The sequence below is a fragment of the Geotrypetes seraphini genome, chromosome 1, assembly GCF_902459505.1.
Source record: "Geotrypetes seraphini chromosome 1, aGeoSer1.1, whole genome shotgun sequence".
In the NCBI taxonomy this organism is placed as follows: Eukaryota; Metazoa; Chordata; class Amphibia; order Gymnophiona; family Dermophiidae; genus Geotrypetes; species Geotrypetes seraphini.
In genome coordinates, this window is record NC_047084.1 from 462,194,211 (window position 1) to 462,217,838 (window position 23,628).

General features: G+C 45.8%; 1 protein-coding gene across 2 annotated transcripts in view; it reads left to right on the forward strand.

The window, feature by feature from the left end:
- UBA1 (ubiquitin like modifier activating enzyme 1) overlaps positions 1-23,628 on the forward strand; it is a 186,924-nt gene that overhangs the window by 105,284 nt on the left and 58,012 nt on the right. For both annotated transcript variants that reach the window (XM_033923071.1, XM_033923061.1), the window contains 4 exons: positions 12,504-12,568; positions 12,738-12,933; positions 13,203-13,277; positions 13,383-13,572. In XM_033923071.1, the coding sequence (XP_033778962.1) occupies positions 12,504-12,568; positions 12,738-12,933; positions 13,203-13,277; positions 13,383-13,572 (526 nt within the window). The remainder of the gene's footprint in view (positions 1-12,503; positions 12,569-12,737; positions 12,934-13,202; positions 13,278-13,382; positions 13,573-23,628) is intronic.

A 23,628-nucleotide genomic window follows, 5' to 3' on the forward strand; every position in this document is an offset into this window, starting at 1 on the left:
ATCTAACTGGGGTCCAAAAAGCTCTATGTAACAAAAAAAACCAAGTTTGTTTCATAGACGCTGACATTGTACATCTCATTCTCCAAGACCAAATTTGTGGCCATTGAGATGCTGAAATATCATGCTTAATCTCAATGCTCCAAATATTCCTAAGAGTATTTTTAGGTTTTTTTTTAACCAATTCACTAATAGTTTTATACCAGTGTGCGGCCTGATGTCCCAGAAAGTCCGCCTGAAAACATAAAAATTCTATGTTAGGTTGATTATTCAAATTTTTCCATTCAGAGAACCCTGCCTGAATGGCCTGCTTCAATTGCAACCAACGAAAAAATTGCGATTTGTGAAGCCAAAATTTATGTTGCAATTGTGTAAAATCCAGCAGCTTACCATTAGTAATTACATCATTTAAAGTTCTGATACCTGCAATTATCCAATGTTTCCAGACGATCTTAAAACCGCCAATTTGAATCTTGGAGTTTAGACATGGATTGATTCATTGAATTATTAATAGTAATTGCTGTTAAATTACTGACAAACCGTAATGTTTTCCAAGTATCCATTAGAATTCTATTTTCTTTGTACAATCTGGGCATCTTGATACTGAGCACATGAGAAAGATGTAAAGGAAACACGAGTCGCCATTCCAAATATAACCAATCAGGAGTATACTCAATGAGATCCGGGAGGACCCAATACATACCTTGACGTAAAACATAGGCTTGATGGTACCTATAAAAGTTTGGAAAATTTACCCCGCCTTCCTTAATTGGTCTTTGCAAAGATGCTATAGCAATTCTAGGAGTTTTACCAAGCCAAATAAATTTTATAATAATCGAGTTCAATTTTTTATAAAAAGATCCATGAAAAAATACTGGTATCATACCCATTTGATAGCAAACTACAGGTAGAATCATCATTTTAACCGTTTGAACTCTCCCCCACCAAGATAAATGTAATGGATTCCAATGCTCACATAATTCCGTAACCTTTTTTAACAGCCTTTTTTCATTTTCTTTTACAGTCTCATCTACTGTATTTTTAATCCATATTCCTAAATATTTTAAACCATCATCCTTCCAAACGAAAGAAAAGGACTCAAACATACTTTTTAAACAATGTACATTGAGTGGAAGAAGTTCAGACTTATTCCAATTTATTTTATATCCTGAAAATTTACCGAACTTGTCTATCAAGTCTAACAAACAAGGAATGGAGGAAACAGGATTTCTCAAATATAATAAAATATCGTCTGCATAAGCAGAGAACTTATATTCCCAATCGTTACGAGGAATACCCTGTATCCCCCTTGCTTGATTAATAGCTAATAATAGGGGTTCTAATACTATATCAAAAAGCAAAGGAGATAGTGGACAACCCTGTCTAACTCCTATGTAAATGAAAACGATCTGACATTTTATTATTGATATATAATCTTGCCATAGGGGAGTTATACAAAGTCTGAACCATTTGAATAAATCCTGAACCTATACCAAACCATTCCAATGCTTGATACATGAAATCCCATTCCACTCTGTCAAATGCTTTTTCTGCATCTAAAGATATGGCAAAAGCCGGATCATTCATATTTTTAGTTAGATTTAAAGTGTGGAATGTCACTCTTGTGTTACTAGAAGAATGTCTATTCGCAATGAATCCAGTTTGATGTACATCAATTATATAAGGGAGAGCCTTAGCCAATCTCATAGCCAAAGTTTTAGCCAGTAATTTTCCATCTACATTAATTAAAGATATCGGCCTATAGTTTGATACCAAAGTAGGATCTCTATTTGGCTTAGGTAAAACAATAGTTAAAGATTCTGCCATAGTACCTGTAAAACAACCTTTATTTAGTTGATATTGATATAAATTTAATAAATGAGGGAGTAACGCATTTTGAAATGTTTTATAAAATTCTACTGTAAAACCATCCCCACCTGGAGCGGATCCAACTCTAAGAGACTTCAATGCAGTTTCTACTTCTTTTAATGATATAGGCTCATCTAATCTTCTTTTTATATGATCAGGAAGTTTTGGAACCAGGTCAGGATTCTTTGGATTCATTATCTATTTGTAGTGAATGGCTGTCCGGTGAGCGGATGTATTCCACATGCTCTGCGGCATGAGAGGAGGGGCCAAATCTCATCAAACCAAGTTCTCTCAACCCCTGAAGGGGAGGTCCTGCTGCTCTTTCCAGCTGAGGGCACCCTAAAAAGTCAAAAGTGGATCCCTTGCTGCTACGATTCATTATCCAAAGCTTACAGGTCCTTCAAAAGTTCTAAGAAGGATCCACAGGAGCCGGCTCCTGCCTTGGACAATAGTTTTTTTTCCAGAATTTATTGACATCTCACACTTATTTTTCAAAGGAAAAAGGTGCCTTCCACATCGGCTACAGGGATCACCCCTTCCCAGGACATGAGTAATGAACTCAGTCACTCTGAGGTGTCCCAAGTTGTTGCACCAATGAATAACGTGGATGACCTAGACGCCCTGACATGCCTTTGGTCACACAGCCTGGCACGACTACCACGGGAAGGGGGGGGGATATTGCAGTGCTTGTGGATCATCAGGATCCGGGTGGGAACATGGATCTGGATAAGGATCCTACGGTAAGGAAATTTTTCAAAGCTGCAAACCTGGCTGATTTTGATCTGAGTCCCTCTTGGAGTTGAAGTTGGAGATTGGTCAGTCTGTTTCTTCACACTGCTCTTTTATGAGTAGCATAACCCACAGCCTGCCTCCTTCCCTGATCATCTAGACATAGTTAAGATGTTCACGGACTCTTGAGAGCTGCCTGAGAGGGTCTCTTAAAATGTGCCAGAGCCATGTCCTGGCTCTACCAGATGGCGGATGCCTTTAACCAGTGCTTTGCGTCTCTGAAAGTTGATTGCTCAGTGGTGCAGGTTACTAAACACACTTCTCTCCCCAGTGATGATGGGTTATTGCTGAAGGAGGATCAGCGCCACCGAGTGGATTTTGTCCTCAAATGCCTCTTTGCTTTAGTGGTTGCAAGGCTGCAGGTAGCGACTGCTTTTTCTGAGCTTGTCATTCAAAGTTCTGCCATGATTCTGACACTAGCATGATCCAGGATCTTGCCTTTCTGATCTCCTGGGTAAATTACATGGCAGATGCCTTGTACAACATTTTCAAAAGTTTTAGCAAACTCTGCCTATTCTTTTGGGTACATAAGATTTTGTGGATCCATCAGTGGACATCCTCTAAAGCGACTTTGAGCAGATTGCCTTTTCAGAGGGCAGTTGCTGTTTGTCAAAGGTTTGGATGCCCTTATGACTAGTGTGCTGGACCATAAACCCAAGGCCTTGCCAGATAATGGGCCCCGACCCTCCAGGGGGATCAGGGTGCCCTAGCTTTTGTCCCCTCAAATGTTTGTCAGTACTGTGGGTGGCTCCTCAGGGCAGCATTCTTCTCAATCAGTCAAACAGAGATTCAGTGGTTCCCAGCGCCAGCTATCAGCGGGGAGCCGTCCGATTGTGGCCTCTAAGGAACAGTTCTGATGCCAGGCCTCTGGCTGCTCCTCCACAGATTGGAGGGGAGAGGGGCCCTCTTGGCCTGTCTGGCAAAGTGGACAGCCATCACCTTGGACTTTTGGGTCCATTAAGTTCTTCTAGACAACTATAAGCTCGAGTTTTATCATCTCCTGGTAGAGTTTTTCTTCTGGACTCCCTTGCGGGAAAGCTGGAGAAGATGGTCCAGGTGGAGGCAATGGTCCAAAGATTGCTGGACATTTATTTGGGCCTGCCAAAGTACATAATTCAAGCATTATAGTTGGCTCAAAATCTAGCAGCTCTAGTGATAGTGGGAGCATCTAAGTTTGACCACATTACACCTATCTTGTGTGATTTTCATTGGCTGCCTATTGCTTATCGCATAGAGTTTTAAAATGGTTAAGAACATAAGAATTGCCGCTGCTGGGTCAGACCAGTGGCCCATCGTGCCCAGCAGTCCGCTCACGCGGCGGCCCTCCGGTCAAAGATCAGTGCCCTGAGACTAGCCCTACCTGCGTGCGTTCCGGTTCAGCTGGAACTTGTCTAACTTTGTCTTGAATCCCTGGAGGATGTTTTCTCCTATGACAGACTCCGGAAGAGCGTTCCAGTTTTCTACCACTCTCTGGGTGAAGAAGAACTTCCTTACATTCATACGGAATCTATCCCCTTTCAATTTTAGAGAGTTCCATCTCATTCTGCATACCTTGGAGAGGGTAAATAACTTGTCTTTATCTACTAAGTCTATTCCCTTCAGTACCTTGAATGTTTTGATCATGTACCCTCTCAATCTCCTCTATTCGAGGGAGAAGAGGCCGAGTTTCTCTAATCTTTTGCTGTATGGCAACTCCTCCAGCCCCTTAACCATCTTAGTCGCTCTTCTCTGGACCCTTTTGAGTAGTACCGTGTCCTTCTTCATGTGCGGCAACCAGTGCTGGATGCAGTACTCCAGGTGAGGGTGTGATCCCCTTCTTTATCATTCCTAGCATTCTGTTCACCCTTTTTGCTGCCGCCACCGCACATTGCATGGATGGCTTCATCGACTTGTCGATCAGAACTCCCAAGAGTTGCAAGTGTTGTACTTCAATGTTGTTTATTTAATGCTTGTACACTTGTTGAAAGTTTGAAAATGAATAAAGAATTAAAAAAAAAAAAAAGAACTCCCAAGTCTCTTTCCTGGGAGGTCTCTCCAAGTACCGCCCGGACATCCTGTATATTCGTACCTGAGATTTTTGTTACTGACATGCATCACTTTACACTTATCCACGTTGAACCTCATCGAGCCTGATTATGTCACATTGCAGATCTTCGCAATCCCCCTGTGTCTTCACTACTCTGAATAACTTTGTATCGTCTGAAAATTTAATCACCTCACTCATTGTACCTATGTCCAGATTGTTTATAAAGATGTTGAAGAGCACGGGTCCAAGCACCGAGCCTTGCAGCAACCCACTAGTGGCGTTTTTCCAGTCCGAGTATTGTCCATTTACCCCCACTCTCTATTTCCTATGCTCCAGCCAGTTTTTAATCCACATAGTTCACCCTCGATTCCATGGCTCGCAGTTTTCTGAAGTAGTCGTTCATGCGGAACCTTGTCAAACGCCTTCTGAAAATCCAGATATACATTGTCGACCGGGTTGCCCTTGTCTATCTGCCTGTTTACTCCCTCGAAGAAGTGCAGCAAGTTTGTCAAACAAAATCTGCCTTTGCTGAAACTGTGCTGGCTGGTCCTCATCAGACATTGTCCGTCAAGGTGATCAATGATGCGGTCCTTTATCAGCGCCTCTACCATCTTTCCCGGTACTGAGGTCAGACTCAGCGGTCTGTAGTTTCCCGGGTCTCCCCTCTAACTTTTTTTGAAGATCGGCATAACATTCGCCACCTTCCAGTCCTCTGGAATCTTTCCCAATTTGATTGACAGATTGCCTATTAGCTGAAGCAGTTCAGCTATAGTCCCTTTCAATTCCTTGATGACCCTCGGGTGGATACCATACGGTCCCGGGGATTTATCGCTCTTAAGCCTATCAATCTGCCTGCAAACCTCTTCTAGACTGATCGTTAACCCTGTAAGTTTCCATTTTTCGCTTCCAGCATATAGCCTGATGGTTTCCGGTATGCTGTGTATATCCTCTTCGGTAAATACAGACGCAAAAAATGTGTTCAGTTTGTTGACGATTGCTTTGTCTTCCTTTAGCGCTCCCTTTATTCCTTGGTCATCCAGCGGTCCCACCGCTTCCTTCGCAGGTCATTTCCCCTTAATATATCGAAAGAACGGCTTGAAGTTTTTCGCCTCCTTGGCTATTTTCTCCTTGTAGTCTCTTTTGGCTCCTTTTACTGTCTTAAGGCACCTGCATTGATGATGTTTGTGCTTTTTCAGTTTTCGACTTTTTCCATTCCTTAAGCCAAGTTGTCTTGTCTCTGATAGCTTCCTTCACTGCTACAGTGAGCCACGCTGGTTCTTTTTCCTCTTGGATCCCTTGTTGATACGCGGTATATATAGATTTTTGCGCCTCGGTGAGCATGTCCTTAACCCTTTCAGGATCATAAGGATCGTAGGTCAATTTTTGTGGTTTTGACGACATTTTTATGGTAAAAAGGGCTTGCAGATGCCAAAAAATTGATTTTTTTTTGTGAAATATTATTTTTTTTTTAAAAAATCACACTTCTGGCTTATGGACAGTGTGGCAAGTGAATCTTCTCGTCAATCTGGCAACGACGCTAATGAATGAATGTCGGAACCAGTTTGTTTACATAAAGGCAGTATCATATGGAATCCGTACATATCAAATTTAGAACTGTAGACTATCCCAATCAAAATTTATAGGATTTTAAAGTTATGGGACAAATATGTCCCTTGGTCCTGAAAGGGTTAAAGAGGGACCATGCTTGCGCTAGTGTTTTTACAGTGTTTATCCTCTTAATCTTCTTCCCCACCATGAGTCTCATCCCTTCGTAATTCCCTTTTTGGAAGTTCAGTGTAATCTTTAAGCTGTTGAAGGACAAATGTCCAACTCTGCTTAACTTTCTTCTACAGATATCATCCTTGTGCTTTATGATCTGAAGATAAGATCAGTCTTTAAAACAGATAAAGTTGGTTGGCATTGTTCATTAACTCAGCAGGAATGCATTACCATTGGATTTAAAGAATGCTAGCAGTTTACTTCAGGAAATTGGTTAAAAATTTGCTTTTCCAGAAATGTTTTGGTAAATGATTGTGTAGGAATTAAGTGAATCTTTTTTTTGTGTCATTTGTCTGTTTTGATAAATGACTTGTGTTATGAAAAATATTGTTTTGTTATAGTTTATAAAATGATTTGTTTTTATGTCTTTTTGTAGTTTGTGACATTGTTTTAATTATATATGTTGGATTGTAACGCATACAGAATTGTTGGATGGTTGCAAGTAATAAATTTTTTTAATAAATTGTGGCCATGGAGCCCGTTCTGGAGCACTACTGGGGCTTCAGCAGATACTCAATGTACTTCATGCCAAAGAGAGACTCCGTAGACTGGAGGCCACTTCTGGACATGAAAGCGGTCAATGCGGTCCCTAAAGTTCCCCTATTTCAGGATGGAAACGGTGGGGGTTGTAATTACCTTGGTGGCTTTGAGGAAATTTTTGGCTTTCCTGGACCTGAGGAAGGCCTATCTTCGGATCCATAGTTTTCCAGACCACAGGAGATATGAAGTTCCATGCTCAGCAGCGGTATTTCCAGTTTGCAGTCTTTGGGTTGACGATGGCGCCCAGGACATTCACCAAGGTAATGGTGGTAGTGACAGCTCACCTGTGCAAACTCCGGGATTCAGGATCACCCATACCTGGACGACTGGCTCATCAGAGCACAGTCAGAGTTTGAAGGACATCGAGCATTACGCCAGGTCGTTCAGCTGCTTCAGTGCCTAGGCTGGGTGATCAATTTTTGAAAGCCACATCATGCCGATGCAGGACTTGGAATACCTGAGGGTCCTCTTTGCCACAGGACAGAACAGGGTGTTTATGCTTCTCTCGCCAACTGATATGGGAATACCTGGGGACTCCAGTCTTGACAGCCTGGCAGGTCTGAGGTCCATGGTTGTGACCATAGATGTGGTTCCCTGGGTGAGGGCCCACTTGAGTCCACCACAGGATGTGCTTATTTCCCGTGGAGTCCACAGCAGGATCCGTTGCATGCTGGTTCCCTTGGATGGCAGAGGCTCGGATCAGACTAGCCTGGGGGTTGAGTCATCCTTCTCTGTCCCGGGGTCATTTCCTCCAGATCTCCGTATGGGTGATCCTGACAACGGATGCCAGCCTGTTCGACTGAGATGCCTTTATGGCTCAGAGAGCCTGGTCCAGTGCAGGTGGTCCTCATCCAAGAGAAAGGGATTGATCACTCGCCTGGAACTTCAGGCAATTTGACTGAATGTCCTGCACTTTGAGTGTCTTCTCCAGAATCAGGCAGTTTGTGTCTTCTTGGACAATCTCAAAGATAAGGGGAAAAAAAAAATTCCTAAAGGGTATATGCCACAGAAAAATACTATAATATCAAAGCAATGTACTCAAATTACAAAGTTAGAAATATTGTACATATTTATTAATTTAAAATTTGCAAAAGTATCACAAAATTTTTTATGGAATAACATACATAAAACACCATACAAACACTGCAAACAAACCAAGCAACCAGATAAAATATAACAACATATAACAGGTACTATCAAACCAAGCTGGAAAAAGCCACACAAAAGATCATACAATGATATATAAATGTAGCTGTGTTCAAAAGTTCATAAATCACTTAGCTTGAGAGTTCAAAAGTCTTCCTGGAACAATGTCCACGAGGAATAAAGCAAGCAAGCTGATTGTGGGCCATCCAGAAAGGAAAAAGTCAAAAGACCAACATCCCAAACAGATTAGAGTTCAAATCCAACCTTCATACCACATAGTGCAGGTGCAAGTGCAAACGTGCTGTCAGTAAACAGTATGATAAGTTGAATAATCCCAAAAGTCTCAAACCAAGAGGACAGAGAGCATTTTCAAAATCTTCACAAGCAGAGGTGAAATGCCATAAAGGGCAACCAATCTTCTAACAATCTTCTGAGGCATCTTGGTTGATCAATGTTCTGGAGACCAGAGCCATCCAGCTGGCATTGCTAGCGTTCCAGAAGTTGTTGACAGGCAAGTCTGTTCGGGTTCTCTCAGACAGTGCCACAGCAGTGGCTTATGTCAATCGTCAGGGGGGAGCCAGGAGTCGTCTGGTGACACAGGAGGCTGCTCTACTCATGGTTTGAGTAGAGACTCATCTTCTGGACATCTCGGCTTCCCAGATAGCAGGAGTCCAGGCAGACTTCCTCAGTCATCATGTGCTAGATCCCGGAGAGTAGTGTCTCGGTCTCACAGCCTTCGCGTTGATTGTGCAGACTTGGGGTCCGCCGGTCATGGACTTGATGGCCATGAGTGTCAATGCCAAAGCGCCACGATTCTTTAATCGGCGCAAGAATGTTCAGGCCAAGGGGCTGGATGCACTGGTACAGCCTTGGCCAGTGGCGGACCTCCTGTACTTATTTCCTCCATGGCCGAGGGTGGACAGAGTCCTTCTTTGCATTGCTCGGCACCCCAGCTGGGTGATCTTGATGGCTGTGGACTGGCCCAGGTGCCTGTGGTATACGGATCTGGTTTGTCATCTCGTGGCAGATCCTCTTTTGCTGCCCCTCTCGCCCGACCTGACTCAGGGCCCTATTCCAATGTTTGATCCGGGTCCCTTTTGTCTTACGGCTTGGCTCTTGAGAGGGTACGCCTAGGTAAGAAAGGTTATTCAGATAAAGTGATCTCCACTCTTGGGGTCCCAGAGGCTTTCCACTTCTCGAGCTTATGTGTGTGTTTGGTGTATTTTTGAAGAGTGGTGTGCTGTGTGTGGAGTGGTTTCTTTTTATGCTTCCTTGCCTCACATCTTGGAGTTCTTGCAGGAAGGTCTGGATAGGGGCCTAGCCTGGTCTTGTCGCTGGGTTCAGCTTGCAGATTTGTCTGCATTTCACAGTTTGCTGCAGGGTAAGCAATTAACTTCTTTTCCAGACGTAGTTCGCTTTTAAAGGGCGGCTAAATTGCTTCGGCCTCCAGTGCGACCTTCGGTTCCAACTTGGGATCTCGATCTAGTCTGTCCGTGATAGTGCGCCCTCCCTTTGAGCCTCTGGGTTCCTGCTCGTTGAAAGACCTTACTCTCAAAGCATTTTTTTCTGGTGACTATTACTTCTGCGAGATGCGTTTCTGAGCTGCAGGTTTTCTCTTGTAGGCCTCCCTTCCTGGAGTTTTCTAGGGAGCGGGTTGTGCTGAAGCCTATTCCTTCCTCTTTGACGAAGGTGGTCTTGCCTTTTCATGTCAGTCAATCTGTGGTCCTCCTGGTCTTGGGTAGCCGGGACGGCTCTTCGAAACAGAGGCAGTTGTGCAAATTGGATGTCTGTCGAGTCCTTCGCTCTTATGTACAGCAGACCCAGGAGTTCCGGAAGTCAGATTAGCAGGTTCTCTTAAGGATGACAGCGCTTCCAAGGCTAACATTGCGTGCTGGATTAAGGAGACTATTGTTTCCGCTTATCTTCTTCAGAAGAAACCTGTTTTGGAATTCCTCAAGGCTCATTCTACTTGGGGTCAGGGAGCTACTTGGCCTGAGTCTTCTCTTGTGCCTCCAGTGGATATGTGTAAAGCTGTGGTTTGGTCTTCTTTGCATTCTTTTGTGCGATACTACCATGTGAATGTTCAGGTGCGTCAGGACAAAGTGTTCGGTGAGCGTGCTCTGTGGCGGCCCTCCAGGAGTACCGGTCTGGAGAGATGCTAAAGAAGGAGAAATTAGGTTCTTATCTGCTAATTTTCTATCTTTTATACTCTCCAGCCCAGTACAGTCCCCACCCTTTCTATCTGTCTGTTCTTTTGGGATTCACATGAAGAGTGGGATTTTTTTGCGGGTTCTAGTAGTTTTCTAGGGTTGGGGAGATCGAAAAGAACAGCGGCTTTGGCTCAGCTGGTGAGCTGTGGGTACCTTTGCTGAAGGGGTTTTCTCTATGCATTTTCCAACAGTATTGCTCTACGTTAGTTGTTACTCCTATTCGGAGCAATACTGTTATAATTAGCACTTATTTCTGCTTGGCTTTTCGGCAGACTGGTTATTTAGAGGGAATCACAGCTATTAGTACTACAGCCAAAAGTTTTGTCTCAGTCTCCACATGGTGGTCATGATGAGCTATATTACCCATCAGTGAAATGTATGTCTGGAGAGTCTAAAAGAAAGAAAATTAGCAGGTAAGAACCTAATTTGTCCTTTCCATGGGTCCTGATCCCCCAGCATTTTGTGATTAGTGGGATTTCTTTTTTTTTTTTTTTTTATTAAATTCTTTATTCATTTTATAATTCACAAGTGTACAGTAAATATCAAACAATTAGAATACAATATCACTTGAAAATCTACCATATCATACAACAAAAAGATATAACCCCACCCCCTCCCACTTCCATATACAACAAAAAATATACCACATGAATATAATATCTTATCATTCATATGGATTTTATTGATGCACTTGTGATATACAAAACTGAATAAAGAAATAAAAAAAAAAATAGAAATCCAAACCCCCCCGATCCACATGTAAAAATTAAAATTGGGAAAAATGTAAATTATTCATTATAATAATTTAAAAATGGCCCCCACACATCCTTAAATTTATTATAGTAACCTTTTTGAACTGCCAACGCTCTTTCCATTTTAAACACATGACATACTGAATACCACCAGAAACAATAATTCAACCTTGTACAATCTTTCCAGTTATACGTTATTTGTTGAATGGCAACTCCTGTCAATATCATCAAAAGCTTATTATTTTTTTATTTCTTTATTCATTTTTAAACTTACATCAAGTGTACAGTAAATATCAACCAAATATAATACAACATCACTTGAAAGATTTTCAATATCATACACCAAGAAGATTTAACCCCCACCCCCTCCCAAACTAATATATACCACATGAAAATCATATATTACGACAATCATCTATATATTCTTAATGGAAAACAAGAATTCCCCCCTCCCAAATCCACATGTGTATTAAGATTGGGAAAAGTGTAACTTATTCATTACTATAATTTAATAATGGTCCCCACACATCCTTAAATTTATTATATAAGAAATAAAATTATTATTATTGTTATTATTAGCAGATATTATTTTAGCAGATATAGATATTATTAGCAGATATAGATTTATTATTATTATTATTATTAGCAGATATTTGAGGCTTAGCTCTCATCAGCATGCCAAATAAAACTGTGTCATATGATAATGCTACATAATTTTCCATTAAATGATTTATTTGATCCCAAATAGAGATCCAAAAATTTTTAATGAATGGACAATAAAACAACAAGTGATCTAAAGTTCCAGCATCAAGGTTACAATGCCAACATCTATTAGACCTAGAGCAATCCAATTTTTATAAACGAACAGGGGTCCAGAGTGCTCTATGCAACAGGAAAAACCATGTTTGCCTCATAGAAGCAGACATTGTACACTTTAACCTCCAGGACCAAATACGTGGCCACTGAGATGCATTAATTTGATGCTTAATCTCAATGCTTCAAATAAATTTTTTATATATATTTTTTTTCATTTGTAATATTTAATGTGTATTTTTATTATGTTTGTAAACAGATTCAAATAGTGAGAGAATGCAGGGCATAAATCTTGTAACTAGAGTAAATTTTGTTGGATCATAATTGGGTTGCATATGCTTAACACAACAGTGTAACATACATTTCTGTAGATCTATTTCATTATTTAAATAAAGTAAGCTAATACAGTCTTGTGATGGTATTGTTACTACCTCCCACTTTTAGTGGCTCCCACATTTTAGGTGTGTCTAACATCCTTTGTGTTTTAAGGATCTCTGTTTTCTACAAGGGAGTAGCCATTTCAAAGGTTGGGATACTGTACCATCTCCACTTTGAGCAATTTTTTTCCTTTTTTCTCTGCAGTGGGCCAGGGATGAATTTGAAGGTCTTTTCAAGCAGCCAGCTGAGAATGTCAATCAATATTTATCGTAAGTAAGAGTCTGACATGCGTGTTATCTGCGGTGTTTCCCCTTGCATGCTCATCTGGCCAGACTTGCTCCAGAAGATGTTGTGTCCTGAGAAGTATGGAGAATTTGGGAAAAGGAACTGGTAACTTGGTTTGTGAGAGTGATGTATGGTTTATTATGCTTTATTCAGAGATTCAAAGTTCATGGAGCGAACTCTGAAACTCCCTGGCTCACAGCCATTAGAGGTCATTGAGGCCATCTACAAGAGCTTGGTGACAGAGCGTCCCACATCCTGGCAGGACTGTGTGGCCTGGGCCTGCCGCCACTGGCACACCCAGTACTCAAACAACATCCGTCAACTATTACATAACTTCCCTCCAGACCAGGTAGGTGAACATTACTCTGCAAAGCACCCAAAGACAGGGCCATTCAAATGACTGCTTGCATAAGTTATTAAACAGTTGTTTTACCCTGAGCTTCCTAAAATTGTCAGTCTTTTACTGTCATTGCTAAACAACTTAATTGGCTTTCTTTTCACTGTTTTTACTGGGGACTTCTACCAAGTGACATAGCTGCTAAAGCTGAGATAGAATGGTTTGTAGGGTAACTTGCCTGTTTGTTCCAAAATAAACAAAACCACTTTTTGCTATTGTAGCTGACAACTTCTGGTGCTCCTTTCTGGTCAGGTCCCAAGAGATGTCCCCACCCATTGGTCTTTGATGATAGCTTGGTAAGAGGTACAGGCAAGGGGGGAGGTGATGGGAGAAAACATTATATATATTTGGGGGATCCAATGGCTTGACTGGGGCTCAGTCTAACTTCTTTTTCACTCCAGGCCCTTCATCTGGATTATATCATAGCCGCCGCCAATTTATTTGCCCAGTCGTATGGCATTGTTGGATCCAGAGACAGAGCTGCAGTAGTGGGGATTGTCCATGGTGTGAGCGTGCCAGAATTCACTCCCAAATCTGGAGTCAAAATCCATATTTCAGATCAAGAGTTACAGAACTCTAATGCTTCCATTGGTAAGCACCTGTCTGTGGTTGAGGGGGAAATGTTGAATTTTTTTGTCAGATCCATATTTAGCTTTTTAACTCTTTTATGTTCTTGTTGCCATGTGGCAAATTAAATACTTAGTGTAATCCTTTTGTGCTTATATTTTTAAGCTCTTATGATCCTGACACAGTAATCACTATTCTTTATCGCCCTCTAGATCGATACAGTTCTTTACTGATGGGTTATATCTCACTATGACAAGCAGGTGGAGACTGAGACCAAAAACTTTAGTTGTAGTATATTAACTGAGGCTCCCCCTTCAACCCAGTCTTTCTCAGTCTCCAAGCAGATGAGATAGGAATCTAAAGGCTCCCCCTGTTAGGGCTGTTGTAATTTGTTTTAGGACTCTTGTTCCCCTTTTTGGTGCCGGACGGAGCTTGGACGGGTCCTGATGAGGGTCCGTCCGACCTTGGGGGTATCAAACCCGGTGGGTCTCAAGCAGGGTCCCTCCCCCCCATTTCCTGCACCTTCCCAAGTTTTTGCAGAGGTGCCTCAGCTGGTAGCCTGGCCACTAATATCGGTCAGGCCTCCAGCTTTGAGAACCAGTGGAGTGTGTTCTGAAAAAACCCAAAACCCCTAATCCTGAGGCTGTGCCGATCTAAAGGGCTCTTTCCCTCTAAATTTTCTGTATTTTTCTGCTAACCGGCACTTACTTTACAGCTAGGTTGCGTATTGCACAATAACCACTTTGCAAGGGAAAAAGTGCTCATTGTGCTACAGACACAAGGCACTCGCAGCTGACCTGTGCAAGATCTGTGGGAGATCCTTGTTGGCATCGGCTGCTGGCAGCCATGGAACCCTGCCGCAAGTGCCTCGTGAGTAAGCAGCTGATCATGGGGAAGCCCGGGCTTCCCCCGACAACCATGCGGGAGGTTTCCCAACCGCCGACGGTCAGCGTAAAAAGAATTCCCTTACCGCTGAAGTGGCTGGGCACTCCCTTCTGCTGCCAGCTTGCCTACTTTAGTGGCTGGGACGGTTCAGGCTTCCCAGACGCTACAGGCCTCTGGAGCTCCAATTTTGGCAGGAATCACCTCCATTTTTTCTGTAGCCTCAAGTGACCTTCCCTCTGTATTGGAGAGACAGGGGCAGGTTTCAGCTGGGTCCCCTGCTATGGCAGGGAGTCCCTTGGGCCTTCCAGGGGTGTTTCACCAATTTTGTTTTAGCCCTATGTAAGGCTTATTTGCTTAAGACGGAAGTCCTGCCACGGGGATCTGGAGGGGGGTGTGGTTTGCCCTCGATGTCCTCTATGGTTCGGCCCCACACAGAACCCGTTTTGTCCCCCTCTACTCCTCTCTTGTCCAAGTGGCCAAGGATCTCTTGGGACAATGATTTTTCTCAGGAGGAGCATGAGTTGGTGGTTGAGGACCTGGACCTTTGGGGTGACAACCAGGATCTTCTCGGGGGAGCGGATTCCATCAGCAGCGGGTTTACGCTCCCATCTGCTGACGAGGATGCGTCCTTGGTACGCATTTTTCAGTGGGACGAGCTTCATAAGCTTATTCTTCAGGTCTCCTCTGTGTTACAGTTTGAGGACACCGTGTCTGAGCCCCCACATGTGGTGGACAGCTTGCTTTGGGGGATCCGCTCTGTTTACCGCTCTTTCCCTGTGCATTAGGATATTTGGGATATTGTGCTTGTTTAGTGGCAGATAGCGAAGCTTCTTTTCGCTTTGCGCATTCCTTGGCCCGCCTGTATCCCATCCCGGGAGGGTATCAGGACACCTTGAAAGTTGTCTGTCTGTGGTGGACCCGATGGTCTCTGCTATCTCGAAGTGGCATACTGTGCCTGTGGAAGGCGAATCTGCTTTGAGGAACCCTGAGGAGTATAAGGTGGAGTCCCTCTTTAAACAGAGTTTTGATGTTTCTGCCCTAGTGGTCCAGGTGGCGATGTGTGGCAGGCTGGTTGCTTGGGCTTGTTTTCAGTGGGCCGAGCGAGTCCTTGACCAAGAGTCTGATAACTGGGCCTTAGTAGAACAGGAAGTAGCCAAAATTGAGATGGGTGCTTCTTATCACTCGGATGCCATGTATAAACTGTGGTGAGCTTTGACCAAGTCTAAGACTTTTCAGGTGGCTGCACATCGTATCTTGTGGCTTCGAACATGGTCGGTGGATACGACTTCCAAGGCTAAGCTAATGAAATTCCCCTTCAGGGGGTCTTTCTTGTTTGGAGAGGATTTGGACAAGTTGGTTTAGACTCTAACTGATTTTAAGGTGCCTCACTTGCCTGAAGATGGAGCTAGACCACTGGCACAGGCGTGATTTCTGTCGGCTCGGCACTGATCGAGGGGCCACTTCCTTTCCGGCCTCTGGGTCCTCCTAGGGCCATTTCAGCGCATGCAGTCCTTTCAGGGGGCTGGGAATTCCTCCAACAGTTCCTCAGCTGCCCGCTCAGTGCAATGACTCCTTGCCGGCCACCCTCTGGTTCTGGTGGGCGCCCACCTGCGTGGGCAGTAATCACATCCGAACAGTGGGTCCTGGAGGTGATTTGGGACGGTTATGCTCTGGAGTAGAGAATGACACGGTGGTTGTTACCCACGGGTAGCCCGCCGAAACGGTGAGGGGGAAAAAGTGCTCACTGTGGGTATGGGGACAAGGCCATCCACCACTCCATGGAGTGGTGAATGGCTTTGTCCCCGCAGTTTAGGGAGGGAACACACGTGGTCACCAATCGCGCATGGCCCCCTCTTTCCTACCCAAATCTATCGGTCTATCTCCCTCCCTCCCCCTTACCTTTGCGGCGTGTTTTGAGTAACTTCTTCACAAAGCTGTCTGAGTCTGCAAGCAGTAGCGTGTGTGGGTGGAAGCTTCTCCTCTGACAACTTCCGATTGCATCAGAAGAGAAGCTTCCACCCACGCACGCACGCTACTGCTTGCAGTCTCTGACAGCTTTGAAGAAGTTACTCAAAACGCTTCGTGAAGGTAAAGGGGAGGGGGATAGATAGATTTGGGTAGGTAGGAAGGAGGGAGGGGGCCGTGCGAGGGGTGCCGAAGGGCGATGAGGTGGCAAGAGGGAAGGTGGTGAAGGAAAGGAGCAGACACTGAAGGGGGGTGGAGAGGTACAGACGCTGAAAGAAAATGGGGAACAGATAGTGGGGGTGAAGACGCTGAAGGGAAATGGGGAAGACAGAGTGGGGGAAGACACTGAAGGGAAGTGGGGAAGAGAGAGTGAGGAGAAGGCGCAGAAAGGAATGGGGAAGAGAGAGTGGCGAGAAGACGCTGAAAGGAATGGGGAAGAGAGAGTGGGGAGAAGACGCTGGAAGGGAAGAAGACAGAGATGCCAGACTACAGGGGAGCGGAGGGAAGAAGATGGGTGCCAGACCAATTAGGGGGGGTGAAGGGAGAGGCACAGTAACAGAGCAAATGGAAGATGCAGAGAGAAGACAGATAGTGGATGGAAGGAATTGAATGAGAAAATGAGGGAAGCAGAAACCAGACGACAAAGGTAGAAAAAGAATTTCTATTTATTTATTTATTTATTTATTTTGCTTTAGGATATAGTATATTAGTTGTGTTTATAAAAATTTATAAACAAAGCCCTGCCAGTTGAACATCTTTCTCTAGTTCAGCAGCCAGAACTTTGATTTATAAGGAAGGAATAAGCTAAATAGTGCAGTACTGAGGTTTGTATGGATGCTGCGGGGATAGTAGTCATGGGGACGGGGCGGGGTCGGTGGTCGCGGGAATGGGGCAGTGCGGGGGACTAATTTTTTCTCCTTGTCATTCTTTACTCTTGAGTTTGCTCACTTTTTGCCATATCATTTTCTAGCTTCTCCTTCTCAGGTGGCGTAATAGAAGCAGGCTTTTCGCCAGACCCTTCAAAGATTGCTAAAGTGGTTATAGTGCCCCTCAGCAGTGTTGCACCGATAGGTACTCGATTTACTTTGTGGTGCTGAAGAAAGAGGGGACCTATTGGCCCATCTTGGATTTGAAAGGGGTCAACCGGGCTCTCATGGTTCCTTCTTTTCGCATGGAGACATTGCAGTTTGTTCTAGCAGTTCAGCTGGAGGAGTATCTGGCTTCTCTTGATCTGACGGAAGCCTACTTGCAATTTACAATCCGGGCTTCCCATCAGTGCTTCCTTTGTTTTGCAATCTTGGGTCAGCACTATCAGTTATGTGTGCTTCCATTTGGTCTGGCCATTGCCCCGAGGACGTTCACCAAGGTTATGGTCGTCGTAGTGGCGGCTTTGTGCAAGGAGGATATTCTGGTTCATCCTTATCTGGACGACTGGTTGATTCAAGAAAAGTCTTTCCAGGAGTGCACTCGGTTCACGGCTCGGGTGGTGGAGTTCCTGCAGTCTCTGGGCTGGGTTGTCAACCTTTCCAAGAGTCGTGTTGGTCGTGAAGGCACTCACGCATGCGCAGTGCGGCTGTCTCAAAACTTCTGAGTTTCTACAAGCAAGTCTGGTTGCGAGGCTTCTGCATCTGGGCTCCGTCTATGACGTCACCCATATGTGAGAATAGCTGCCTGCTGTCCCTGGATATAACAACTGTTACGGTAAGTAACTGTGCTGTATAACCCCAGTTCATCCACCCAGAGATCCTTCCAAGATTACAGACAGCGATTTAGTAATTCCAGATGCCTGCAATCTTCAGAGTCTCGCGTCAACCCACCCTCCAAAAAGTCCCAATGATACCAAGTTGGCAGCTGCACCTGCACACATTTGAGGGAGTCTGTCAGAGGGAGCGGGAGAAAATTTACTCATACTAGTGGGCGCTGAACATCATACGATTGAGTCACAAAATTAAGTTTTATCATTGTCCTGCAGATTTGTTCCTCAATTCTCCAGCTAGACAAAGAAGCCAAGGTCTGAGCCACACTTCAAAGGCTCTTAGTTATTTGGATCATAGAATACGATGAATTGGGCTAAGGCAGATACTCCAGATACTTCATTGTGCCCAAGAAAGGCAGAAGACTGGCGACCCATCTTGGATCTCAAGGCCATCAATGTATTTCTAAGGATCCCATGCTTCCACATGGAAATGGCCCATTCAGTCACTGTGGCAGTGGCTTCAGGGGGAGTTTCTTGTTTCTCTGGATCTGACAGAGGCATATCTACATATTCCAATCTTTCCGGGCCACAAAATTTTCATGTACTTCAGGAACATTTTCAGTTTTCGGCTCCCCCATTAGGTTTGGCAGTAATCGCACACACACACACACTTTCACCAAGACCAAGATAATCATGATACTTTTGGCTCATCTCTAAAAGATAGAAATCCAGATACAACCGGAATCACAGAAACATGGTGGAACGAGGAAAACAAATGGGACATAGTACTACCAGGTTACAAACTCTATCGAAAAGACAGGACACAAAAAAAGGGTGGAAGAATAGCACTATTTATAAAGGACACCATTCACTCGACCAAAATGGATACGGCACCAGAGACAGACGGATTAGAATCATTATGGGTTAGATTACCAGGCAGAAATGGGCCTGACGTCAAATTGGGACTGTACTATCATCCACCTGGACAAACAGAAGCAAAAGACAAAGAGCTGGAAGCGGAACTAAGGCGGGAATGCAAGAACAGAAATGTCATGGTAATGGGGGATAGAGAATGACACGGTGAAAAAATTGGTCCCCGTCACCGCCCCGTCCCCGTCTCACCATCCCCGTCACCGCCCCGTCCCCGTCTCACCATCCCCGTCACCGCCCCGTCCCCGTCTCACCATCCTCTTCACCGCCCCGTCACCGCCACTGCTACCCCATTCACCGCCCCGTCACCGCCACTGCAATCCCATTCACTTTTCTTTATTTACGTATAAAGGAAACATTCTTTAAAACTTTAAAACTTAGTTAAATATTAGTTAATAACTATACAAAAACAAAACACGCAGAGAAAAAATTAATTAATATAAATTCCCTGACTTCCCTGCACTGTCCCCCCTTGAAGGTCTGTCCCCATCCTGAAAGCCTGATGCCCCCCCCCCCGACGTCCGATACATCCCTCCCCCCGAAGGACCGCCGACTCCCCAACAATATCGGGCCAGGAGGGAGCCCAAATCCTCCTGGCCACGGCGACCCCCTAACCCCACCCCGCACTACATTACGGGCAGGAGGGATCCCAGGCCCTCCTGCCCTCGACGCAAACCCCCCTCCCCCCAACGACCGCCCCCCCCAGCCGACCCGCGACCCCCCTGGCGACCCCCACGACCCCCCCCCACCCCCCTTCCCCGTACCTTTGGTAGTTGGCCGGACAGACGGGAGCCAAAACCGCCTGTCCGGCAGGCAGCCAACGAAGGAATGAGGCCGGATTGGCCCATCCATCCTAAAGCTCCGCCTACTGGTGGGGCCTAAGGCGCGTGGGCCAATCAGAATAGGCCCTGGAGCCTTAGGTCCCACCTGGGGGCGCGGCCTAAGGCACATGGTCGGGTTGGGCCCATGTGCCTCAGGCCGCGCCCCCAGGTGGGACCTAAGGCTCCAGGGCCTATTCTGATTGGCCCACGCGCCTTAGGCCCCACCAGTAGGCGGAGCTTTAGGATGGATGGGCCAATCCGGCCTCATTCCTTCTTTGGCTGCCTGCCGGACAGGCGGGTTTGGCTCCCGTCTGTCCGGCCAACTACCAAAGGTACGGGGAAGGGGGGTGGGGGGGTCGTGGGGGTCGCCAGGGGGGTCGCGGGTCGGCTGGGGGGGCGGTCGGAGGTTCTTGGGGGGGGCGGTCGTTGGGGGGGAGGGGGGTTTGCGTCGAGGGCAGGAGGGCCTGGGATCCCTCCTGCCCGTAATGTAGTGCGGGGTGGGGTTAGGGGGTCGCCGTGGCCAGGAGGGTTTGGGCTCCCTTCTGGCCCGATATTGTCGGGAAGTCGGCGGTCCTTCGGGGTGGGGGTGCGAGTGGTCCTGCCGGGGGGGGGGATGTAACGGACGTCGGGGAGTCGGCCGGGCAAGAGGGCTTGGGCTCCCTCTTGCTCCGATCGCGGGTGCGGGTGGGAGCGCGTGCGAGCGGTCGTTCGGGGTGGGGGTGCGAGCGGTCCTGCTGGGGGGGTGAATCGGGCGTCGGGCGGTAAATAGCGGTTCCTAGAAGGGGGTACATTGGCCCGCGGGGACAAACCTGTTCACCGTTTCCGCGGTCGGTGAATGGCCTTGTCCCCGTCACCGCAGCGACTGCTAGTTTTCTTCCCCGTTTTCGGCGGTGACCCGCGGCTTAAATGCGGTGGCCGCGGGTAAACCGTCACCGTGTCATTCTCTAATGGGGGACTTCAACTACCCTGGGATAAACTGGAATATCGGAAACTCAAACAACGCAAGGGAAATGGAATTCCTAGAGGCTGTGCGGGACTGCTTCATGGAACAGCTCGTCAAGGAACCAACGAGAGGGAATGCGACTCTAGACCTACTACTCAACGGGCTGGGGGGACCTGCAAAGGAAGTGGAAGTAATAGGACCACTAGAAAACAGCGATCATAACATGATCCAGTACAAACTAGAAGTAGGAACATCAAAAGGGAAGAGAACCACAGCAAAAACGCTCAACTTGGGGAACTACGATGCTATGAGAGCAATGGTAAGAAAGAAACTCAGGGAAGGCTCGGGAATAGCAAAGACCGTGGAGCAAGCTTGGTCCCTGTTCAAGGACATGATACAAGAAGCACAGAACCTGTACATCCCCAGATTTAGAAAAGGGTTCAAAAAGAATCGAACAAAAGACCCGGTGTGGATAAGCAATGCAGTGAGGGCAGCGATACAGGACAAGAAACTATCATTCCGGAAGTGGAAAAAGGACAAAACTGAGGAAAACAGGAAGGAGCACAGGGAACACCAAAAAGAATGTCACCGAGTGGTCAAGAAAGAAAAAAGAGAATATGAAGAGAGACTGGCCAAGGAAACACGAAATTTCAAATCTTTCTTTAGATATATTAAAGGGAAGCAACCGGCGAGGGAAGCAGTGGGACCGTTAGATGATGGAGACATAAAAGGAGCGATAAGGGGGGGAAAGGAGGTGGCTGACAGATTAAACATGTTCTTCTCGTCAGTTTTCACAAGCGAGGACACATCCAATATAGCGGAATCCAAAGAAAGAAAGGCTTTCGACACTAGAAGTAAGCCTCAAAGATGTACTCTGGCAGATAGACAGATTGAAAACCGACAAGTCCCCAGGCCCGGATGGGATCCACCCAAGGGTATTAAAGGAACTGAAAACCGAAATAGCAGAAATACTCCAAAGAGTTTGCAACCTGTCCTTGGCAACAGGGGTGATCCCAGAGGATTGGAAAATAGCAAATGTTACACCTATCTTCAAAAAAGGATCGAGAGGAGATCCAGGAAACTACAGACCGGTGAGTTTGACTTCAGTGCCAGGCAAGATGGTAGAAGCAATGATAAAAGACAGTATCTGTGAGCATATAGAAAGAAATGGGCTAATGAAAGCGAGCCAACATGGCTTCTGCAAAGGAAGATCATGTCAAATGAACTTACTATACTTCTTTGAAGGGATAAACAGCCAGATGGACAAAGGGGATCCCATTGATATCATATATCTTGACTTTCAAAAAGCCTTTGACAAAGTACCTCATGAGCGGCTACTTAAGAAACTGTGGAACCACGGGGTGGGAGGGGACGTACATAGATGGGTTAAACACTGGTTGGCAGGCAGAAAGCAGAGGGTTGCAATGAAGGGCCACTACTCAGGCTGGAGAAGGGTAACGAGTGGTGTTCCAGTGTTCCCGCTAAGCTGCGCTGGCGTGCGCTGGCGCACAAAATATTACATCGCAGCGCACAAGTTTCACGTCACAGCGCACACTCGAGCGGAGGTGAGAGGAAGCGGCGGCGGTCTGCCCTGATCGCCTAAGATGCAGCAGCGGCTGCTCCTTTCATGATCCCCGTAAATTACGGGGATGCCGCCGCTGCTGCATCTTAGGCGATCAGGGCAGACCGCCGCCTCTTCCTCTCACCTCCGCTCGAGTGTGCGCTGTGACGTGAAACTTGTGCGCTGCGATGTAATATTTTGTGCGCCAGCGCACGCCAGCGCAGCTTAGCGGGAACACTGGCTGGTGTCCCTCAGGGGTCTGTGCTCGGGCCGCTGCTATTCAATGTGTTTATAAATGACCTGGAAGTGGAGACAAAGTGCGAAGTTATAAAGTTTGCAGATGACACTAAACTCTGTAGCAGGGTTAAAACTATAGGGGAATGTGAAGAACTGCAAAGAGACCTGACAATATTGGAGGAGTGGGCGAATAAATGGCAGATGAACTTCAATATAGAGAAATGCAAGGTCATGCATATAAGGAAAAAGAACCCGATGTTTAGCTACAAAATGGGGGGGGTTGGCTCTGGGGGAAAGTAACCTCGAAAAGGACTTGGGAGTGTTGGTGGATACAACAATGAAACCAACGGCGCAATGTGCGGCAGCCTCAAAGAAAGCGAACAGAATGTTGGGTACTATCAAGAAGGGTATTACAACAAGAACGAAAGAAGTCATCCTGCCGTTGTATCGGGCAATGGTGCGCCCGCACCTGGAGTACTGTGTCCAATATTGGTCACCATACCTTAAGAAGGATATGGCAATACTTGAGAGGGTCCAGAGGAGAGCGACACGAATGATTAAGGGCATAGAAAACCTTTCATACACTGAAAGGCTGGAGAGACTGGGGCTCTTCTCCCTGGAAAAGCGGAGACTCAGAGGAGACATGATAGAGACCTACAAGATTATGAAGGGCGTAGAGAGGGACAGATTCTTCAAACTTTCAAAACATAAAAGAACAAGAGGGCATTCGGAAAAGTTGAAAGGGGACAGATTCAAAACGAATGCTAGGAAGTTTTTCTTTACCCAGCATGCGGTGGACACCTGGAATGTGCTTCCAGAGGGCGTAATAGGGCAGAGTACGGTACTGTGGTTCAAGAAAGGATTAGACAATCTCCTGCTAAAAAAAGGGATAGAGGGGTATAGATAAAGGATTACTGCACAGGTCCTGGACCTGTTGGGCTGCCGCATGAGCGGACTGCTGGGCACGATGGATCTCAGGTCTGACCCAGTGGAGGCATTGCTTATGTTCTTATGTTAACCCTGTCTGGACAATTGGCTATTC